At 46.7% G+C, this 20,172-nt stretch overlaps 1 protein-coding gene across 2 annotated transcripts in view; it reads right to left on the bottom strand.

Annotated features, from left to right (window-relative positions):
* Positions 1-20,172, bottom strand: part of LOC122794469 (DNA polymerase nu-like) — a 1,147,210-nt gene that overhangs the window by 1,114,052 nt on the left and 12,986 nt on the right. For both annotated transcript variants that reach the window (XM_044062886.1, XM_044062887.1), the window contains exon 2: positions 7,365-7,479. In XM_044062886.1, the coding sequence (XP_043918821.1) occupies positions 7,365-7,479 (115 nt within the window). The remainder of the gene's footprint in view (positions 1-7,364; positions 7,480-20,172) is intronic.

Genomic DNA, 20,172 nt, shown 5'->3' with positions numbered 1-20,172 from the left:
CACAGTGGCATTACAATGCTTATTCTCCAATCACCTAAGATACAGCTTTCTGGCCATATGAATACCCTCAGAATCCATTTCTCACCTAATGCACACCCATCATCTTGATCATATCATCTGATCCTGCTGCTTTCCTTGACTTCTTTTTTTTTAGTCCTCTTTGTATTTCTTCTAGGGTGAGTTCTTCTTCTTTCATTGTAGGCTGTGCATGGCCAGTACAGCTTCTGGAGGTTTTCCTCATTCTGAAGCTTCCTGAAGTATTCATGCCACCTGCCTTTGAAGTCTTCAGAAGTATTGATTAGATTATTGTTCATATCCCTTATTACCCTCTTTATCCTTCTACCATTGCCCTACAAACTGGTAGAGCTCCTTTGTGCTATCTACTGAGTCACTTTCCTGAAGCTGGTAGAGTTTATTTGATGTCTATTTTCTTTGCCACTGGGACTGCTCTTTAGCCTCTTTGTTAGCCAACCAGTATTCCTTTTCACCTGGTCTGTCTTTTCTATTTCTCACTTTTTCCTGTATGTCTTCTTTTTTTTGATAACTTCTTTGACTTCTACATTTGACCATCAACTTGCCTTATGTATATTACTTCCATACATGGCTCACAAGCATATCTGTCATATAGTCTTCACACATGCTGTTCTGATATGCTGCCATTCTTATTTGGCTCCATCTATCTCGTATTCTTCCTGAGATGCTACAGCCCTTATTTTTTCCTTGAATTCCTAAGCTTTCACTTCAGTTGAAATTTAGGTACATTCAGGTCTTCATCCTGTTCTCTGTTGACCTTACAGCCTTTTCTAACCACTGATTGCAGCTGACTGCGGCCATCAGTAGTTTCTGCTGGGGGGGGGGGGGGGTAACCACTTCACTGGGGATGATGTTGAATCTATGATTTTACCATAGTGTCTTATTTTATGAATACTGTGGCTAGTTAAAGTCTTCTCACAGGCACAAGGTGCAGCATTCAATCCTGACCTCTTGTCACTGCCTGTGCAAAGTTTGCATGGTCTCTCAGTGTCTATGTGCTGGTCCTCCCACCTCCCAAAAACACGTTATTGGATTTCTTCCTCAAAGATTGAAGGTGCTAGGTTTAAGTGTTACCATCCCAGCTGAACATGAAAGGTAAGCCAACAGAATGCACCAAAAATAAAAGAAGACATGGATAGGAGCACAAAGATCACCTGTGGTGCACAGTATCATCAAGATAGGAGAAAATGGATCACAGACTGAGCTCCACATCAGGGTAAGCTACGCAGAAGCCAATAAGTTCATAGTTACATAGTATAGTACTAGGCTATCTGCCCTGGGGCATTTGTAAGCCTAGCCATAGTGATGTGGCTTTTGCCACCCCATGAAATGGTACAAAAAATGTACAGAATAAATTTAGAATACTGTGCCTCTGTCTAGTAGTGACACAATGAAGGTCCCCTTATATAATAGAATTAGTTTACTGTGCCCCTGTCTAGCAGTGACACAGATGTGACCCCTGGGGTAAACTTACGATCTCCCATCCACTCATCAAGATTTCTCTTGAAGAGAGTCAGTGAGGGGCTCTGCCTAATACGAACTGGGATCTTGTTCCAAAGCATGGGAAGCCTCTGGGTTATGAATCTATCCCTCCAGCATGTCCTATTCATACTTGTGCCGAGGTTTAAGTCTTTAGCTCTTGTGGTCCTGATGGATTTGGATTTTTTGAGGTGGAGCATGTCCATCAGATACTGATTGGACATGGCCTTGTACGTCAGGCAGAGATCACCTCTGAGCAGGCGGTATGCTACTGAATAGAGCTGAAGTTTCTTTAGTCTGGCAGAATAAGACATATGTTGGAGACCCTTGATTCTCTTGGTGAGGTACTTTTGTGGTCTCTCCAGCTGTTGCAAATGCCGGGTGAGGTACATACCAAATGGGGCATTGTACTCAATCATGGGTCTGATGAGGGAGGAGTATAGGGGTACAATAACATCCTTGGATCTGGATGTGAATCCCTTCATGATGAGGTGTGCAAGGTAGAATGTTTCTCTAACCACTTTGGCAACGTGGGTGTCAAATGAGAGGTCGCTGTCGACTTGGGTCCCTAGGTCTCTGATTACTTTTTCCGTACTCAGTGGGTTGCTGTCTATGTGATAATTTGTGGGTACTTTGTTTTTCCCAAAGGGATGACTATACATTTTTTGGCATTTAGTTTAAGGCCGTGACTCCGGCACCAGTTGTCCGTTTCTGTGAGGCCTTTTTGTAGGATGTATGTGTCCGCTGGTGTATCGACTATGGCGCCTAGTTTGCAGTCATCTGCGAACTTTGTCAGCCACAACCCTCCCATGTTTGCTTTAACATCTGAGAAATAAATGCCGAACAAGAGGGGTCCCAGGACAGATCCCTGTGGGACACCACTTGTGACTGGCTTTGAGTCTGACATTGCTCAGGCGATTTTAACTTTATGGGTTCTGTCCTTTAGCCAGTTTGCAACCCATCTAGTGACATAAGGGTTTACGTTTAAGCTGTTGAGCATATCTATGATGCCTGAGTGGGGTATTGTGTCGCAGGCCTTAGCCAAGTCCAGGTAGGCTGTATGGACTGCTTTGCCCTCATCAATGGCTCTAGTGACTGTTTCGAAAAAGTCAACCAGGTTCAAAAGGCAGGATCTGCCCTTTACAAAGCCGAACTGGGTGGGGTCAAGTGTCTGTAGGTCCCCTATGTCTCTGTTTATGAGTTCCATAATGATTCTTTCCATAGCTTTGCAGACCAGGCTGGTTAAGCTTATGGGGCGGTAGTTCCCAGGGTCTGTAGAGGTACCCCCTTTGTGGAGTGGGACCACTGTTGCTGTACGCCAGTGTTCAGGTACATATCCTGAAGTAAGGCTAAGGTTAAATAGCATTTTTATGTGTGGGTTTAGCTCCTCTTGGAGTTCACGTAACACGCAACCCGGGATACCGTCAGGTCCCATTGATGCTGTGTTTTAGCTTTGTTTAGGGCGGTTCTCACTTGGACATCTGAGATGACAGGAGATTACATTCAGCTGGGATAAGTATTTCTTCTTTGGGGGTGAGGGAGGAGAAATTTGCACTGAACCTGTCAGCCAGAATGTTGGCAATATCTGTGAGTTCAGTGTATTTTGTTGTTGTGAACTAACTCTGAGCATATCTGAGGGTTTCCGCCCAGGTTTCTAACATAGCTGAAGAAGGCTTTGTGGTTATCTTTAGTGTCCTTAGCGATTTTTCTCTCAAGGTTGGCCTTGGATGTTTTTATGAGAGAACGTAGTTTTCTGCTAATGTTGATCAGAGATGTCTTCCCTTCATGGGATTTTGCTCTGACGTGCAGTAGCTTCCTTCTTTGTTATACAATTTGTTAATGGCTGAGGTCCACCAGACAGGACGCTTGCCTTTGGTGGAGAGGGACTTGGATTTATTTGGGATTGCATGATCCATGCATTCTTGGAGATGTCCATAGAAAGCATTTGTGAAGGATTCGGCATTGTGGGATGTGGTATCCACTGGCACAGTGGGCTTAAAGGATACCATCTCAGTCTTAAGAAGAGTGAAGTCTGCTTTTGAGAAGTTTTTCACTGTGGTCTTTTGTGCTGGGGGTGGAGGTGGGATATGTATATCCAGGGTGATTAGTTTGTGGTCAGATCTCACTAGTGAGGGGTATACTTCCGGTTTGGAGCATTTTGTCCCCATGTTTGTGATGATCAGGTCTAGTATATTATCTCCCCTAGTGGGAGAGGTGACTAGTTGTACCAGTGCATTTGAATTTATGAATTCCAGGAACCTTTGGGCTAGGGTATTAGGGCTAGAATAATGTACCCAATCTATGTTTGGGTAGTTGAAGTGTCCCAGTATGATGGTATTTTGTGATACATTCATATCCTCCAATGTCTTCAGGAAGGCTGAGTGGGGTTCCTGAGATTGGGAGGGTGGTCTGTAACACGCTACCAGTTGTATAGCAGTTTTGCCTATGGTTAGTTGCACCTGTATGGTCTCTGATGCTTCATGTGTTGCTACTAACCTGGAGGTGTGGGTGTCCTTGACGAATATGGACACTCCCCCTCCCTTTGTGGTTCGGCCCGGGTTTTGGGGCCGAAAAGCATGATACGAGGTATAGCCTGGTAGCGCTGGGGTGTTCTCAGGAGCCTTGAACCAGGCTTTAGTTACTGCACAGACGTCGATGTTCTCCATGCTGAGGAGTGCATCGAGTGCCTGCATCTTGAGATTTAGACTTCTGGCGTTGAGCAGCATTACCCTTAGTTTTTTTCCATTTTTGTTTCCTAAGGAAGTGGGTTTGTCTTTTGAGCCTTGCCTAAAAAAGGCACTATGGGGGTGGCAAGAGCCTTAGCCAATATCCGGAAGCCCAGTGGTGACAGGTGTAAGCCATCCCTTGCGAAGCAGCGTGGCTTGTCCAACATGTCATCCCAGGCAGACAGACATTGGATCCCCTTAGAATGACACCAGTACTTGAGCCAATTATTAAAGTTGATCATCTTGTCTTTGTATTGTGGTATAATTCTTGGTGAGGGCAAGATGCTGCTCAGGGTCAGGGTCATACCAGCCTGGGCTACATAATCGGAGAGCTCCTCTATGTCTCTTTTCATGTAGTCCAGGGAGGTACGTCTCAGGTCATTCACGCCAGCATGGACAATGAGGGAGTCATATTTGTACTTGCTTTGGAGTGACTTGAGTGCGTGTGTTATGTTGCGGATCCTAGCTCCCGATAGACAGCTCACAGTCACCCTCTCCTTGTTCAGCCTGGTCAGCGGGACATCAGTGTGTCTGACTATAGAGTCACCTATTACTAGTGTATCAGGCATGGTGTTTGGCCTTAAGGGCTGTGATTGGTTGACACACTGATTTATTGAAGTATGTGTTGCATGTGTTTTGTTTTGAGGTGGTGGATTTTTGGATGTCTGCTTTGGGAGCCTCTGTTGTTTTGGTAAGTTTTTTATTAGAGCCTCCGAGTATGTCTTTGTGTTTTTATGTGTTTGGTTTGCAGTTGTGGTAGGTCTATGTGGGACTGGGATTGTTGTGTGTGTGGTTACCATCTCCTCCTGTCTGGTCATGCCAGCCCTGAGATGAGAGAGTTCAGCCTCCAGTTTGGCTATATAGTTGCATCTCTCACATGTATTTGTGTTTGTTGGGAGGAGGAGAGGGTTGTCTGTGTACATGAGACAATTGTAGCATTGTCTCAAGATACCCAGATTGACCGGCTGAACTGGAGAGGACGCCAGTAATCTACCACTCGACATGCTGGAACAGTATAAGGGAGTGCTGTACCTTTAAGGGAAGTGGATATTCACAGGGGTGGTAGGTAGATGTAGTGCTTTACTTAGTACGAGAGTGCTTACTTAGTAGAGAAGTATTGAGAACAAGTGCTAGGCTTATAATATAGTGAGTAGTCTGGTTATACTAAAAGTAGAGCTTCCTTAAGGGAAAATTTGAAGAGCAGACTTGGCGGAGCCAGAAGAAGTTTAACCTTGTTTAACCGGCACTGCGCTATGCCGTGCAAACGCGGATTTTAAACAGGGAACTACAAAATAGCTAGAAATGGTCCAAAACAACCAATTCTTGTGCTGAGGTCACTTCCTACAGGGACAGGTAGGCTGCTCAAGGCTCCCCACTCCCACTGGTGAGCAAAGAAACGTCCTTCTATCCAAGTAAGGTAATGGACAACACAGGAACTACACCACAGCCCAGAATACAGCAATGCCTGTAAACTGGTCTAAACTAGTCGAGGAGAGGTGGGAAAACAAGGATTGTTTTTGTTTTCTTGATAGAAACACACAGAAAATGCAGAAACAGTGATACATCAGTTACACAGGCTAGCACACTTTAGTGGGCAGCCTCAACAGTTAAATTAAACAAACAAACAAACTTTCGATCAAATTCGACTAAAAAGTAACTTTAAGTGCAGATTTTAAAATAATGCAGCAAACAGTTAAAAACAGTTCAAGCTAGTTCAGGGTAAGCTACAGAAGCTATTCCAAGTGAAAAAAAGCAAAGATACTTAAATCCAGAAAGTAGTCGCTTTTCTGAGTTCTCTGTAGCTAGGACCACTCTGCAGGACAACGAGGAGCTTGTCTGAGCAGTATAGCCAGAAAAAAACGCCCAGAGGCAGATTTTAAACAGGGAACTACAAAAGAGCTAGAAATGGTCCAAAACAACCAATTACTACAGCTTCTTGTGCTGAGGTCACTTCCTACAGGGACAGGTAGGCTGCTTAAGGCTCCCCACTCCCACTGGTGAGCAAAGAAACTTCCTTCTATCCAAGTAAGGTAATGGACAACACAGGAACTACACCACAGCCCAGAATACAGCAATGCCTGTAAACTGGTCTAAACTAGTCGAGGAGAGGTGGGAAAACAAGGATTATTTTTTTGTTTTTTTGTTTTTTTGATAGAAACACATAGAAAATGCAGAAACAGTGATAAATCAGTTACACAGGCTAGCACACTTTAGTGGGCAGCCTCAACAGTTAAATTAAACAAACAAACAAACTTTTGATCAAATTTGACTAAAAAGTAACTTTAAGTGCAGATTTTAAAATAATGCAGCAAACAGTTAAAAAAAACAGTTCAAGCTAGTTCAGGGTAAGCTACAGAAGCTATTCCAAGTGAAAAAAAAGCAATGATACTTAAATCCAGAAAGTAGTCGCTTTTCTGAGTTCTCTGTAGCTAGGACCACTCTGCAGGACCACGAGGAGCTTGTCTGAGCAGTATTGGTTCTAGGTGATTTGGTCATATCGACTAATGTCACAGAAAGGGACACAGGTATTTGCCAATGCTAAATGGGTTGATGACCTGGGTGAGTCTGACCTATGTCAGGGACCCATGCTAACAGTGGGAGGGCTCTATGTACTGCCATTGGCAAGTGTGTGCCTGTCATAATACCCAGCACGCCTGTAATAATAAACTACTGGCAGGCTAGTGTCCAGTTATCCAGCCTAGGTCACCTTTGATAACTGTTGAGTGAAAGCTGGGTGAAAAACCAACCAATCTACCTTAGAAAATAAAATACTGTCTGTATTTTGTTCACTAACCCATTCTGGAGAGGGTGATAAGGTTCCTCCACAAAGACTTTCACAAATTGCTGGGTGAGTTAATACATTTTCTTTGATTGTCCTAACTCTATTTTTTGTTTAGGAAACTATTTATTCCAGCTTTATGCAAAAAAAAATGCTTTTAAGCTTCTGCATAGACACAGCATATATTGTACTCTAAGTAAAGCAATAAATTAAGTATCCAAACCCTTTAAACCCCTATTTCTGATCTTAAACCTCCTAATTTTACTGATAAAACTTGGGTTCTGTGAAGACAGATTTACAAAATTAATGTATCTCACCGATATTGTAAATTTTACATGTACACTTACCATTCAGATGCCAGACTAGTAAATACATCTGTTATTTTCGGTGCCTGGAATAGTTTAAGGAGCTCTGGGTCAGAAGACAGATGTGCAAGAATGCGCAGTTCAATCTGTGAGAAATCTGTGAAAGCAAACATTTAATAATTGCTGTAATTCTCTTCCATCTGGCTTTTGGTGCAAGAACAAAGACTGAAAAAAGTATAAATATACAGTGCTTGTGAACTAAATCTCAGAAATGTTTTAGAAGTAGTACACATTGCTTGAACTATAGTCAATCCACATGGAAACCATTACAGGCAGCAGTAAATAAATGAATGGCTCATTATTTCATTTTCTAGCATCAGTTGGCCTCGTAGTAGTGGTTTCATCAGATCTCAAACTATAGGCCAAAGAAATTACTGTTATCATTTCTGATAATGAAAAAACATGGATGGGCTTGGGCTGAAAATTCTTCATTAACAGGAAAACAGAAGTGTATTTTAATGCCAGAAAAGAAGACAATACAACATAACAAAATACAAGACCGTCTACTAATATTTAATGTTCTGTAATTTCATGAGTCTTTATTTATAGGTTCCTAGGTTGATACTAGGCTATCAGCCCTAGGGCCTATACAAGCCTAGCCATAACAATTCCCTGGCTATTTCTTCCCACACTATTTACTTCCCTGGACCCCTGTCTAGCAGGGCAACTGACGTGATCCCCGGGGTGAATTTCCTTTCTCCCATCCAATCATCAAGGTTCCTTTTAAAGAGGTCCAAAGAGGCACTCTGCTTGACATGTATGGGCAATCTATTCCAGAGTCTGGGGAGTCTCAGGGTCAGGAACCTATCCCTCCAGCATGTTTTGCTTACTGTGATGACAAGGTTTAGATACCTGGAGCGTGTGGCTCTGTGGGATTGGAATTTCTTTAAGTGGAGCATGTCCAACAGCTCTGGGTTTGACATGGCCTTGTATGTTAAGCAGAGATCGCCTCTGTGTAGACGATATGCGACAGAGTATAGCTGGAGTTTTTTAAGGCGGTCAGCTTAGGGCATCTCCTTTAGGCTTGTGATTCTTTTAGTGAGGTATTTCTGCGGCCTTTCCAGTTATTGCAGATGTCTTGAGAGGTACATACCAAATGGGGCGTTGTATTCTATAATGGGTCTAATGAGGGAAGAGTACAGTGGGACAATGACCTCCTTTTTTCTGGATGAAAAGCCCTTAGTGATGAGGTGTGCCACATAGAAGGATTTCCTGACTGTTGTGACGATGTGTTTATCGAAGGTGAGACCACTGTCCACCTGTGTCCCTAAGTCTCTTATCACACTTTCGGTGTTTAGTGTACTGCCACCTATATGGTAATTCATGGGTACATGTTTTTTCCCAAAGGGGATAACTATACATTTCTTGGCATTGAGCTTGAGCCCATGGCTCTGGCACCAAGCATCTGTTTCTGTAAGGCCTTTTTGTAGAATATCCACATCATTTGGGGATTCAATAATGGCCCCCAGTTTGCAGTCATCTGCGAACTTTGTTAGCCAGAGTCCCTTAGTGTTGGCCTGTACTTCAGAGAAGTAGATGCCAAACAAGAGCGGTCCCAGGACTGAACCCTGAGGTACTCCACTTGTCACTTGTCTGGAGCTGGATTTGGAGTCGGCTACTTTTACAGTGTGGGTTCTATCAGTAAGCCAGTTAGCAATCCATTGGGTGATGTAGGGATTAATGCCCAGCTTAGTAAGTTTATCTATGATTCCAGAGTGGGGGATGGTGTCAAAGGCCTTGGCAAGGTCTAGATAGGCTGTGTGGACCACCTTACCCTTGTCATTGGCTCTGGAGACTGATTCGAAGAAGTCAATCAGGTTCAGGAGACAAGATCGGCCCTTCACGAACCCAAACTGGGTGGGATCCAGTGTTTGAAGGTTGCCAATGTCTTTGTTTAAAAGTTCCATGATAATACGCTCCATGGCCTTGCAGATAAGGCTCGTCAGACTGATGGGATGGTAGTTTCCAGGATCCAAAGTGGATCCCCCCTTGTGGAGTGGGATAACTGTAGCTCTGCGCCACTCAGTGGGCACGAAACCTGAGGTGAGGCTAAGATTAAACATGACACTTAGGTGAGGTGCCAGTTCATATTGTAGTTTATTTATTTATTTATATTTGTTGACCGGGAGTGTCCGACTGGACGTAGGTCCATTTTCAGCGGAGGTCCGGGGAGAAAAGATCCACAGTTAAAACAGACAGACAGTAGTTACATTGGATTACATAGAGATTAACAATTTACATAGCAATTACTTACAACATATTTACAGATGAAGAACATAGTACATCAGTAGACAACTAGAATCTTTATCTGTGAAGTATATAACAGACATTAATAAGAAGTTATGTACTCACCATAACGTTCCATCTGAGTAGGTAAACTTCATTTGGCAGCAACCTATGGGTCTTCGGATCCATATCGGATCCGAGCCGGCAGTTTCCAACAGCTGAGATCCGAGCTCCAAGCTCCTCCCCCCTACCCATAATCTCCTGCCATCTCTACCTGACCTCAGATCGAGTTTGCCTAATGCAAGACCTGCACCAAATAGCCAGTCTATGATCTGACCTCGATACAATCAGATGACAAAGAGTAATATAAACATCTGACGGTCAGGGGGAAGGAGGGGGGGACGGTTGCTGCCAAATGAAGTTTACCTACTCAGACGGAAAGTTATGGTGAGTACATAACTTCTTAATCTGAAGTAGTTAACTTCATTTGAGCATCAGCCTATGGGACAGAGTCCCCAGCTACCTAAATCTTGGGAGGTCCTTATGGAAGGATGTTCAGGAGCACTGCAGAGCCAAAGGATGCTCTCCCTCTGGAGACCAGATACAACTTATAATGATTTATAAAGGTATGAGATGAAGCCCAAGTGGCTGCCGAACAAATTTCATCCAATGAGACTCTAGAATGAAAGGCAGCAGAGGTGGAAATTGACCTAGTAGAATGGGTGTGGACTCCTTGGGGTGCGGGCGGGCCAGAACTTTCATATGCCAGTAGAATACACTGTGAAATCCACCTGGACAGTGTGACTAACTGATTTCCCAAAATTAGATTTAGCAAATGAAATAAACAGCTGGTCTGATTGCCTATGACCAGCTGTTCTGTGTAAGTAGAAACGTAGTTGTCTATGAACATCCAATGAGTGCAACTTGTATTCGCCTTTGTTTTGGAAATTGGGAAAAAAGACAGGTAAATTAATAGTTTGATTGATATTTGATTCGGAAGCAATCTTAGGAAGAAAAGAGGGATTGGTCCTGAGGGATACTCTGTCTTTATGAAAGGTCAAATACGGTGGCTTGGCGGAAAGGGCTTGTAGTTCAGAAACCCTTCTGGCCGAAGTGATAGCGACGAGAAAGGCTGTTTTCCAGGATAACAGTTTAAGATCCACTGAAGCTGCAGGCTCAAAGGGAGGAGCTGTCAAAGCCTGGAGTCTGGCTAAATCCCAAGGAGGGACAACATCCTTCACCGGGGGTCTTAGTAGGAAGGTACCCTTCAAAAAGGCCTTACACAATCTGGTTGAGATCAAAGGGCCTAGGTCACTCCCCACATGATAATGTGAAATTGCTGCCAGCTGAACTCTGACCGTGGAAGAGCTGGCTCCTTGGTCAAAAAGTCCTGACAAAAAGTCTAACACCGCAGGCAACGGAGCCATAAAGGGGTCTAAGCTTTGTTGCTCCGCCCAAACAGAGAACTGTTTCCATTTGCTATCATAAAGCCTTCTAGTAGACGGCTTGTGGGCTGCCACTAAGATAGCTTTGGGGAAGAGATACCGGGAGTCCTAGCTAGAAGTGGAACTGGAGCAACCAAGCCGTGAGCTTCAGATTGTCCAGATTCAGGATCGGAAGGTCTAATGGGTGCGAGATCAGATTCGGGATGGGATCCAGAATCCAGGGAGGATTCACTAGATGAGATCGTAGATAAGGGAACCAAGCCTGAAGAGGCCCGAATGGGGCAATGAGGATTATTCTTCTCCCCAGCCGTCTGGCTTTCTGTAAGAACTTCAGCATTAGAGGAAGAGGAGGGTAAGCATAGAGGAGACCAGGCGGCCAAGCATGTACCACAGCGTTTTGGGGGGATTCCCCGGGTGGGGGAATTAGAGCGAAGTAGTTGTTGCACTTCGTGTTTGAGGGAGAAGCGAAAAGATCGCAACAAGGTTGACCCCATTTGGAGAATATTTGTTTCACTACTTCGGGATTCAGAGACCACTCGTACGGCAAGAGAATCGTGCGACTCAGTCTGTCCGCTAGGATGTTGGACTGTCCCGGAATGTGCATCGCTATGAGAAAGCGGTTGGTGGAGATCGCCCATTCCCACACTCTCATGGCCTCTCGGCAAGGTGGATAGGACCTGGTTCCCCCTTGTTTGTTGATATACCAGACGACCAACATGTTGTCCATCTGGACCACAATAGTCCCAATGGGAAGAAGGCTCTGAAGTGCTTGCATCGCCAACAGCACCGCTCTCATCTCTAGGACACTGATATGCAGCGAGGTCTCCGTGTGGTCCCACGTGCCTTGGACTGTCCTGTCTAGACAATGCCCCCCTCCATCCAAGGCGAGAGGTGTCCGTGGTCACCGTAGTTAGGGGATGGGGCATAGCAAAGGGCCGACCTTTGAGGAGGTCCGGGGACTGGAGCCACCACAGGAGGGCCTTCCTGCAAATCCTGCTGAGGCGAATGGGATGGTTTAGAGGGTAATGCAGGAAGGACCATTGGACTTGGAGGGTCCACTGCAGGACCCTCATGTGCAAACACGCAATGGGCAGCAGGTTGATGGCAGCTGCCATCGACCCTAGGGCCCTCAGGACCAGAGCTGCTGAAGGAGCTGGGGATTGAAGAATGGCCCGCACATGGAGTCTCAGGGTTTGGAGTCGGTCCGAAGTCAAGAAGGCTAGGAGCCGGCTTGTATCCAATCTAGCTCCGATGAAGTCTATGATTTTTGTCAGCCGAAGGGAAGATTTTTCTACACTGACTGTGATCCCCAGCCAGGGAGCTAGACGGAGGAAAGAGTCCCTGGCCGCGCAGAGAAGATGCCTTGTGGGGGCGGTCAGGAGCCAGTCGTCCAGGTAGGGGAAGACCTGAATTCCCTGGAGTCTCAGGTGGGCCGCTATCACTGACAAAACCTTGGTAAACACCCTGGGGGCTGTGGTGAGACCAAAGGGAAGGACCCTGAATTGGTAATGGCTGGCTCCTAGCCGGAAGCAGAGGAACCTCCTGGAGCATCTGTCCATCAAGATGTGGTAGTACGCATCCTTGAGGACTATAGAGCACATCCAGTCGTTCTCCTGCAAGAGGGGGTGAATGGATTGAAGTGTGACCATCCGGAACTTTTCCTTGGTTACTGACAGGTTCAAGAGGGATGGATCGAGGATTGGCCTTAACTCCCCCATGTTTTTTGGCACCAAGAAGAACCTGGAGTAAAAGCCCGATCCGAACTGGTCTGGGGGGACGTGCTGAATGGCTCTTTTTTCTAGCAGCTGCTGGATTTCCGCAGCCGCAGCCTCCCTCTGATCGGGGAGACATCGGGGAGGAATCTGGGATTGCGAGGGGGATAAAGAAACGGGATTTGGTAACCTCTGGATATGATATGAAGCACCCAGCGATCTGTCGTGATGGACTCCCAAGCTGCCAGGTGCCTCAAAAAATGCCCTCCGACTGCCTCCAGAGTGAAGCAGTCGGGTAACCTCTCAGGGTTGCTGCATGGGCCGATCAGAGAACGATTCTCTGGACCCAAAATTCCTTGGACCCCCTCTGCCCCTAGGGCGGCATCCACCATGTCCTCCTCTGCCTCGGAAGGACTGGGTGTCCCGGAGCGCCACGGGACTGTTGCGACTTCCGGAACTACATCTTCTTCTGTCCCTTTTGGTTCTTGGAGAAAGACCTCTGGGGAGCAGAGAAGCAGACTCCGATGGCAGACAACGTCTTCCCGTCCTTCTTGCTCTGGACTAAAGTTTTGCATACAGTTTTGCCAAAGAGGGCAGAACCATCGAATGGGGCATTAGCGAACGACGCCTTAAAGGGTTCCATGAAATCAGAGTGGCGGAGCCACGCCTGCCGCCTTATGACGACGCCCGCTCCGCTAGCTCTAGCGGCTCCTTCCATAGCATGGGATAGTAGCCGCATAGAGGTATTAGAAATAGACCTTAGAGTGGCCATTCGGGCAGAGTACACCTGCTTGTCCTCCTCCGACATGGACTCCGGGGGCGACCCAGCGTACTCTTTAATAAGGTCTCGCTGGAGCCGTATGACATGTGCCATGTAGTTCAGTGACCTTACCGAGAAGGTAGCTGAACTGAAGACTCGCTTCCCAAGGAGGTCCATCGCCCGAGACTCCTTGCTAGGAGGATGGACCGAGGGACTTTCTTGGGCCAGTTCCCTCTTGGTGGCTGCCACTACCAACATGGCATCTACCGGGGATCCCTTATTCCAGTGCACTCTGTCGGAGGGGGGACTAAGTACCCTATCAGGTCTCTTCGGGACAGGCTCCACAGTGTCTGGCTCCTTCCACGCCCTGGTAGTGATCAGGTCTACCAGGGGGTCGGCTGGAGGGGACACCCAAGAGGTAGACGGGCCTGCTTCAAATGCCTCCAGGAACACAGACTCGTCCGAGGTAGGCTTTGGGGCGGACCACCCTACCCTTATTCTGAGCATCTCCATGATGTCTCCAAAGGAGACGTCTTCGGGGGGTGATCTTGGGGAGCCTTCCCCTTCCTCCAAATCTGTGTCCTCGGTCAAGGACTCAGGGGAGTCCAAGTGCCTCCTTTTGCACTTGCGCTTGTGAGGGACCTCCTCGGGGGGGCTGTCCGAGGAGGCCTCACCAGGCTCATCATGTCCCAACAAGGGAACTACCTGGGACGTTAGAGCAGGCTGTCCCTGGGGCCGGGTGATAGAAGTCAGAACCAACTGAGAGGGAGTGCGGGGTGGAGCCGTAGCTGCGGCCGGGGGCCTGGAATCCCTCGACAGAGCTCTCTCCACCACGTCGAAAGCCGAAGGAGAGATGCTCTCTCTGGGATCCGAGAGCAAACCCTCCCTCAGATCCGACGAGCGGATCGGGGCCGGAGCCGATGCTATCGGATCCGATGGGCCAGTATGCTCCGATCTGGACGGAGCCGAAGGCACACTGACACCCTCGGATCCGAAGCTCAGCTCTCGGCTCCGAGAGCTCAGATCTGCCGAAAAGGGACCCGACAGACTCGAGGGCGCTGTCGGCACCGAAGTACCCGATACTATCGGCGCCGACACTCCCCCGGCTCCAACGCCACTCAGCTCCGAGGGCTCCAAACCCAGGAAGCGGGTTGGAGAATTAGCGATTGGGGTGAAAAAGGGGGTCGAGCTCCCTGCCGGATGGGGGGGAGGCAGGAGCACTCCCATCTGCAGTTGGGCCTGGAGGAATCTTCTCATCATCCGGTGCAAATCTGCGTCCGTTAAGCTTTTGGTCGACCTAGAGGAGGCCACCAAGGCGGGACTGGAGTGCCGCCTCGATGACCTCGAGGGAGACTGGGCCTCCTCCTCCTCCAGTCCCGGTGAGAAGCAAGGTGACCGGAGCCAGAAAGGAGGTCTTGGAGGGAGAAGCCCGCTTTGTTGGCGGGGCCGATGTAGAGGCCTCGGCCCGCCGCTTGCGGTGTTTCTCCCTGCACTTCTCTTTTCTGGCTTCCCTATCCTCCTGGCCCAAGGTGGGAGGTTGAGTCCCAGCCAGGGGAAGGGAAGCAGTCATGGGTACTGTCGCGACTGCGGCAGGCACCACGGGGGGACCAGAGGTCGGAGCCGAGTCTAAGGGCAGAAGTCCCGCCAGAATCAACTTCGACCTCTGGTCCTTAACTGCCCTGGGGTTGAATGCCGCACAAATAGTGCAGCCAGAGGAGAGGTGTTCAACCCCAAGGCACAACACGCACCGAGTGTGGCCATCCGCTGGGGATAGCTTATGGCCACACTCGGTACATTTAGAAAAAAATGTCTTTGGGGCCTCAGACATTATACTAAGAAAAGGACACACACACTAGGCCCCAATCACACACAGACACACGCCCTAATGCTCTCACGAGGGGGGGGGGGATAAGCTAAATTAAAATTTGTAGAGAGAAAAACTACGACGGGATGCTAAACACTCACAAACACACTTTTTCTGACAGGAAAGTAAAAGAAAAGGATTACATTTTCTCACAAAGTCTTGCTAAGAAACAACCGATGCCTGGAACTCAAAGATCAAGCTGCTGGCTTCAACCGCGGCAAACTAGATCTGAGGTCAGGTAGGGATGGCAGGGGATTATGGGTAGGGGAGGAGCTTGGAGCTCGGATCTCAGCTGTTGGAAACTGCCGGCTCGGATCCGATATGGATCCGAAGACCCAAAGGCCGATGCCCAAATGAAGTTAACTACTTCAGATCAAATGTTACAATAAGAAGTTCCTGATGCATAATAAGTACTAGACTTATGAGCATCTGAGCTTGCTATAATCAAGGTAGTTTGTGTAGTGGAAAGAAAGGTGGTGGTTGGATGGGGTGGGTGATATTAAGAGTGGGAGTTGCAAGGGCATAGCCAGCGTGTTTTTAGGTGCGCTTTTAGTAAAGTTTTGAAGTGGGTGAATGATAGTATGGAGGTAATTGTGGGTGGGAGGGAGTTCCATAATTTGGCTATGGCGCAAGAGAATAGTGCTTCATCAGCAGAGTTATTGTCTTTAGTGATCTGCAAGTGATTTTTGTTGCTGGATCTTAGTGGTCTGGTGGTGCGATAGGGTTGGAGTAGATTCTGGAGGGATGGGACATTTAGTGGATGGTTTACTAGTTTGTGGGCGAGTGAGAGTTGATACCATTGAAGGAGGGGAAGCAGTTCAAGCCAGCCCAGTTCAGCAAGTGAGAGACAGTGGTGACTACAGTAGGATGCCCCTGTAGCTAATTTGGCGATTTTTCATGTAGTACACAGCCCAGGATGTCATCTGGTACCATGGATGCTGTATTCTTAGCTTTGGAGAGAGCGTTTCTTACCTGTGTGGCCGTTATTACCGGAATTTGGCAATCTTCCGGTATTGAGATGGGCCATTTAGGGGGTGAGAGGGGGGTGAAGTTGGCACTGAATCGATCTGCCAGGATATTGGCAATATCCTTGGGATCAGTACATTTAATGTCATTCTGTTTTAGCACAGAGCAGATCTGAGCATTGCCATTTAGATTCTTGACATAGTTATAGAATGCCTTGTGGTTGTTTTTGGAATCTTTGGCAATTTTATTTTCATAACTAGCTTTGGAGGATTTTATGAGGGATCTCATTTTCTTACTGAGGCTGGTAAGGGAGTTTTTTGCATCCTGGGATTTTCCTCTTTTCTGCAACAGTTTCTTCCTTTTGTTGTAAAGTTTGTTTATGGCAGGGGACCACTAGATTGGCTTCCTTTTTTTGGATGAGAGCATCTTGGTTCTATTTGGGATGGCACGATTCATGCATGAGTGGATGTGCTCGTACAGTGCCTTAGTGTAAGATTCAGCAGTTGAACTTTCAGTTCCCGTCTGGATGGGTGTCATGAAGTTTGTCACTTCTGACTTGAGTAGCATGAAGTTGGCTTTGGAGAAGTTCTTTATGGAGGTTTCCTTACTGGGGGGTGGGGGTGGGATGTGGATGTTAAGGGTGATTAGCTTATTGTCAGACCTGACTAACGAGGGGGTGACCATAGGTGTGGAGCATCGATTTCCCATGTTGGTAATGACCAGGTCTAGGATGATGGAGCCCCTGGTGGGACTATGGATTAGTTGATCCAGGGCATTGGAATTTATGAATTCCAAAAACCGTTGGGCAAAGGTGTTGTTACATGAGTAGTTTTCCCAGTTAATGGCAGGGTAGTTAAAATCATCCAGTATTAGGGTGTTTGGTTCTATCTTAATATTTTCCAGTATGTTTAGAAAGGTGTAGTGAGAATCTTGGGGTATGTTGGGGGATCTGTAGCAAGCTACAATTTGGATTGCAGTCTTACCTAGTGTTAGTTGCACCTGGAGAATTTCAGATGCATTGTGTTGGGCAACTAGCCTGGTTGTGTGAATATCCTTGGTGAATATTGACGCTCCTCCACCTTTAGCGTTTCGGTCCTGGTTTGATGGCCGAAAAGTGATCATTAGTGTAGCTCTATAACAATGTGTGTGTGTGTGTGTGTGTGTGTGTGTGTGTGTGTGTGTGTGTGTGTGTGTGTGTGTGTGTGTGTGTGCGTGTGTGTGTGTGTGTGTGTGTGTGTGTGTGTGTGTGTGCGTGTGCATGTGTGTGTGTGTGTGTGTGTGTGTGTGTGTGTGTGTGTGTGTGTGTGCAATCAGTCACTGTCTCTGACATGAAAACATTCCCCATTCCCTGAAGTAGCCATGGCCACTCAATCAGGTCCACTTCAGGAGTAAAATAATCTCCCTTTTGTATGAACACAAGTCACATCATGTCATACAAATCAGCCTTGCATCATGGCAGCAGAGCATGGTGGTAGCACTGCACTGCAGTGCAATGACATAACTGCATCACTGCACTGTGGTTCTACAGGTATACATATGCCATATAAATGAGCATATAGGTCAAATGATTCACACTCACCATGATATGTACATCTAGTGCTGCCATGCATGGATTACATGCCTCAAATCTGCAGTGAATCACAGACAATAGCAGAAACTGGCTTCATTAACATAACTGCCAAACTTACTGGCTCTTTTTAGTATGATATAAAGTGGTATAGCCATTTTGTGCAATACTTACAGCTATACAACAATGAAACAAAAGAATTTCAGTAAAGGCTCTGTTGATATGGAGTTTCCAGGAGTTAAGGAAGGAGTCCTACTTAGTTAAGCACCTCAGCATCAACAACACACCTGTTATGCATGTCAATGACACTGAGACACATTTTACAGGGTATGTATAACTGGAAAGTCATAATACTGGCTTGGCACTCTCCCACATGACTGCGGCTAAGGTGCTTTCAAACCATGAGAAGGATATGCCAGAATGGGTGTGGGATTCCACGGCTATATGTCAAAGCACCACTACACTACATTACACAAAAGGAGGGGGTGTGCACAGCACTAACTGCAGCCGATTACAAGATGAATACAAGGGAGACCGTGGATGTGCATCACACAGTGTAGAATGCGCATACACGCTGATTGACAAGTTTTGTTCACAGGCATATAGATACTGGCATGGCTACCTGAGGAAGGCAATTCCTTGAAAAGTTACCACACAGATGAGTAAAGTGCTACTGCAGGTATTCCTCACACAATACATGCATCTCCTAGGCAGTGGTGCTGTAGTCAAGTATTATCAGGATCAGATTTGCCAGGGACTGGTACAGAATACTGTGGATGTTCATAATTGGTCTATACAACAGATGTGATGAAGGCTTATTGATATGATACTCAATGCAAAGAAAATGCATGGGACACTGCAACAGACAGAAGCAGCTTTTTCAAGCTGAAGAGTATTTGATGCCACTCACCAGCCAGTAACAGTGGCCTTTCATAATTGAAGATGGCTTGGATATGGGAGCTGGGCTGGCATCAAGCACCCATATGACAGTGGCAGAAACACCAGATTTCACTGCATGTTTAAAGGCAAGGACTGATCAAGGCCCACTAGCATATTTGTCTTTTCAAGCACCTCTGGTCTAAAACCTTAACAACCTGCATGAAAAACTATGCCTGTCTATATGTGCTGTAGCTGTATATTAATTCATAGCAATATGCATACCACAGGTATTTTACAGATGAAAATGTATGTGAGCTTTCAAGGGCGTCAAGTGTGTTCATTATTTCAGATTTCAGTGGTGAAGAGTTGAGCACAACAGGACATCAGCATGGTACCTTTGGATGCTGCTGATGGCAATGTGTAAGTGGCATGGTCTGATGACACAGTGGCACTGTCTGCAACACTGCAAGGGGGGAGGGATTACCCAAATCCACCATTATAGTCATACCTGTAGAGGTGCTGGTGATGCATATAGCCTCAGCAGTACACAGTAAACATCCTGAAGTGGTAAGTTCCTTCATGGCCTCCACCCGCGCCCTCAGTGAACACAGCATCTAAAATGCACACAACTTCTGAGGTGCATATGCCCACCACAGGGAAGAGATTCAGGAGTGTGCAGCACCACTATGAGTCCAGAACTGTCCCTGATAAGACTGCAACACTTGGCATTAACCAACAGATGTGCAAGTGAGTGATCCAGATACAAACAGTGGAGATGGTGAGTGCAAACAATTGCTTCTGAGATGGCAGTGACCAACTGTACACTGGCATGAAGTACAGGGGCAGGGGACATACAATCCTGCTGAGGTTACCAGTGGCAAATGTGGACTTTATATGTGACTCCATTTGAGATGCTGCAACCACCATCCAATCTACCTCCACAGGCAATGCAATCTATGGCTATGAAAGGGTCTGGATGTGAAGAAGGATGATACAGACTGTCTCAATCCAGACTATATAGGCTGCTGTTTTAACAGCATCACTGTTGACTCTGGGCACAATGATTGATACTCCTAATCTAAGATATTAATCAAGATATGGACAACATTGCTCCTCCTGCTCAGTGCTCCTCCAACTCAGTACCTTAGCCATACATGGACCCACAGTTCTACTCATCCCCTGTCTCCTATTGGCACACTGCCTGTCACCCCACTGGTGAGTATCAAACAGGTTGTTGGCAACAACAGTTTTCAGGATCAAAACACTACACCACATTATGGTGTATGTGATGACCCACCATTGGACCAGTAATCAAAGAGCCCCACTCCTCACAACTGGCACCAGTGGGGGACATTCACTGAGAGGATGACA

The sequence above is a fragment of the Protopterus annectens genome, chromosome 2.part1, assembly GCF_019279795.1.
Source record: "Protopterus annectens isolate FY-2018-M chromosome 2.part1, PAN1.0, whole genome shotgun sequence".
Classification (NCBI taxonomy): domain Eukaryota; kingdom Metazoa; phylum Chordata; order Ceratodontiformes; family Protopteridae; genus Protopterus; species Protopterus annectens.
The sequence above is the reverse complement of the archived record's forward strand: the minus strand, read 5'-3'. Positions and strand labels throughout refer to the sequence as shown.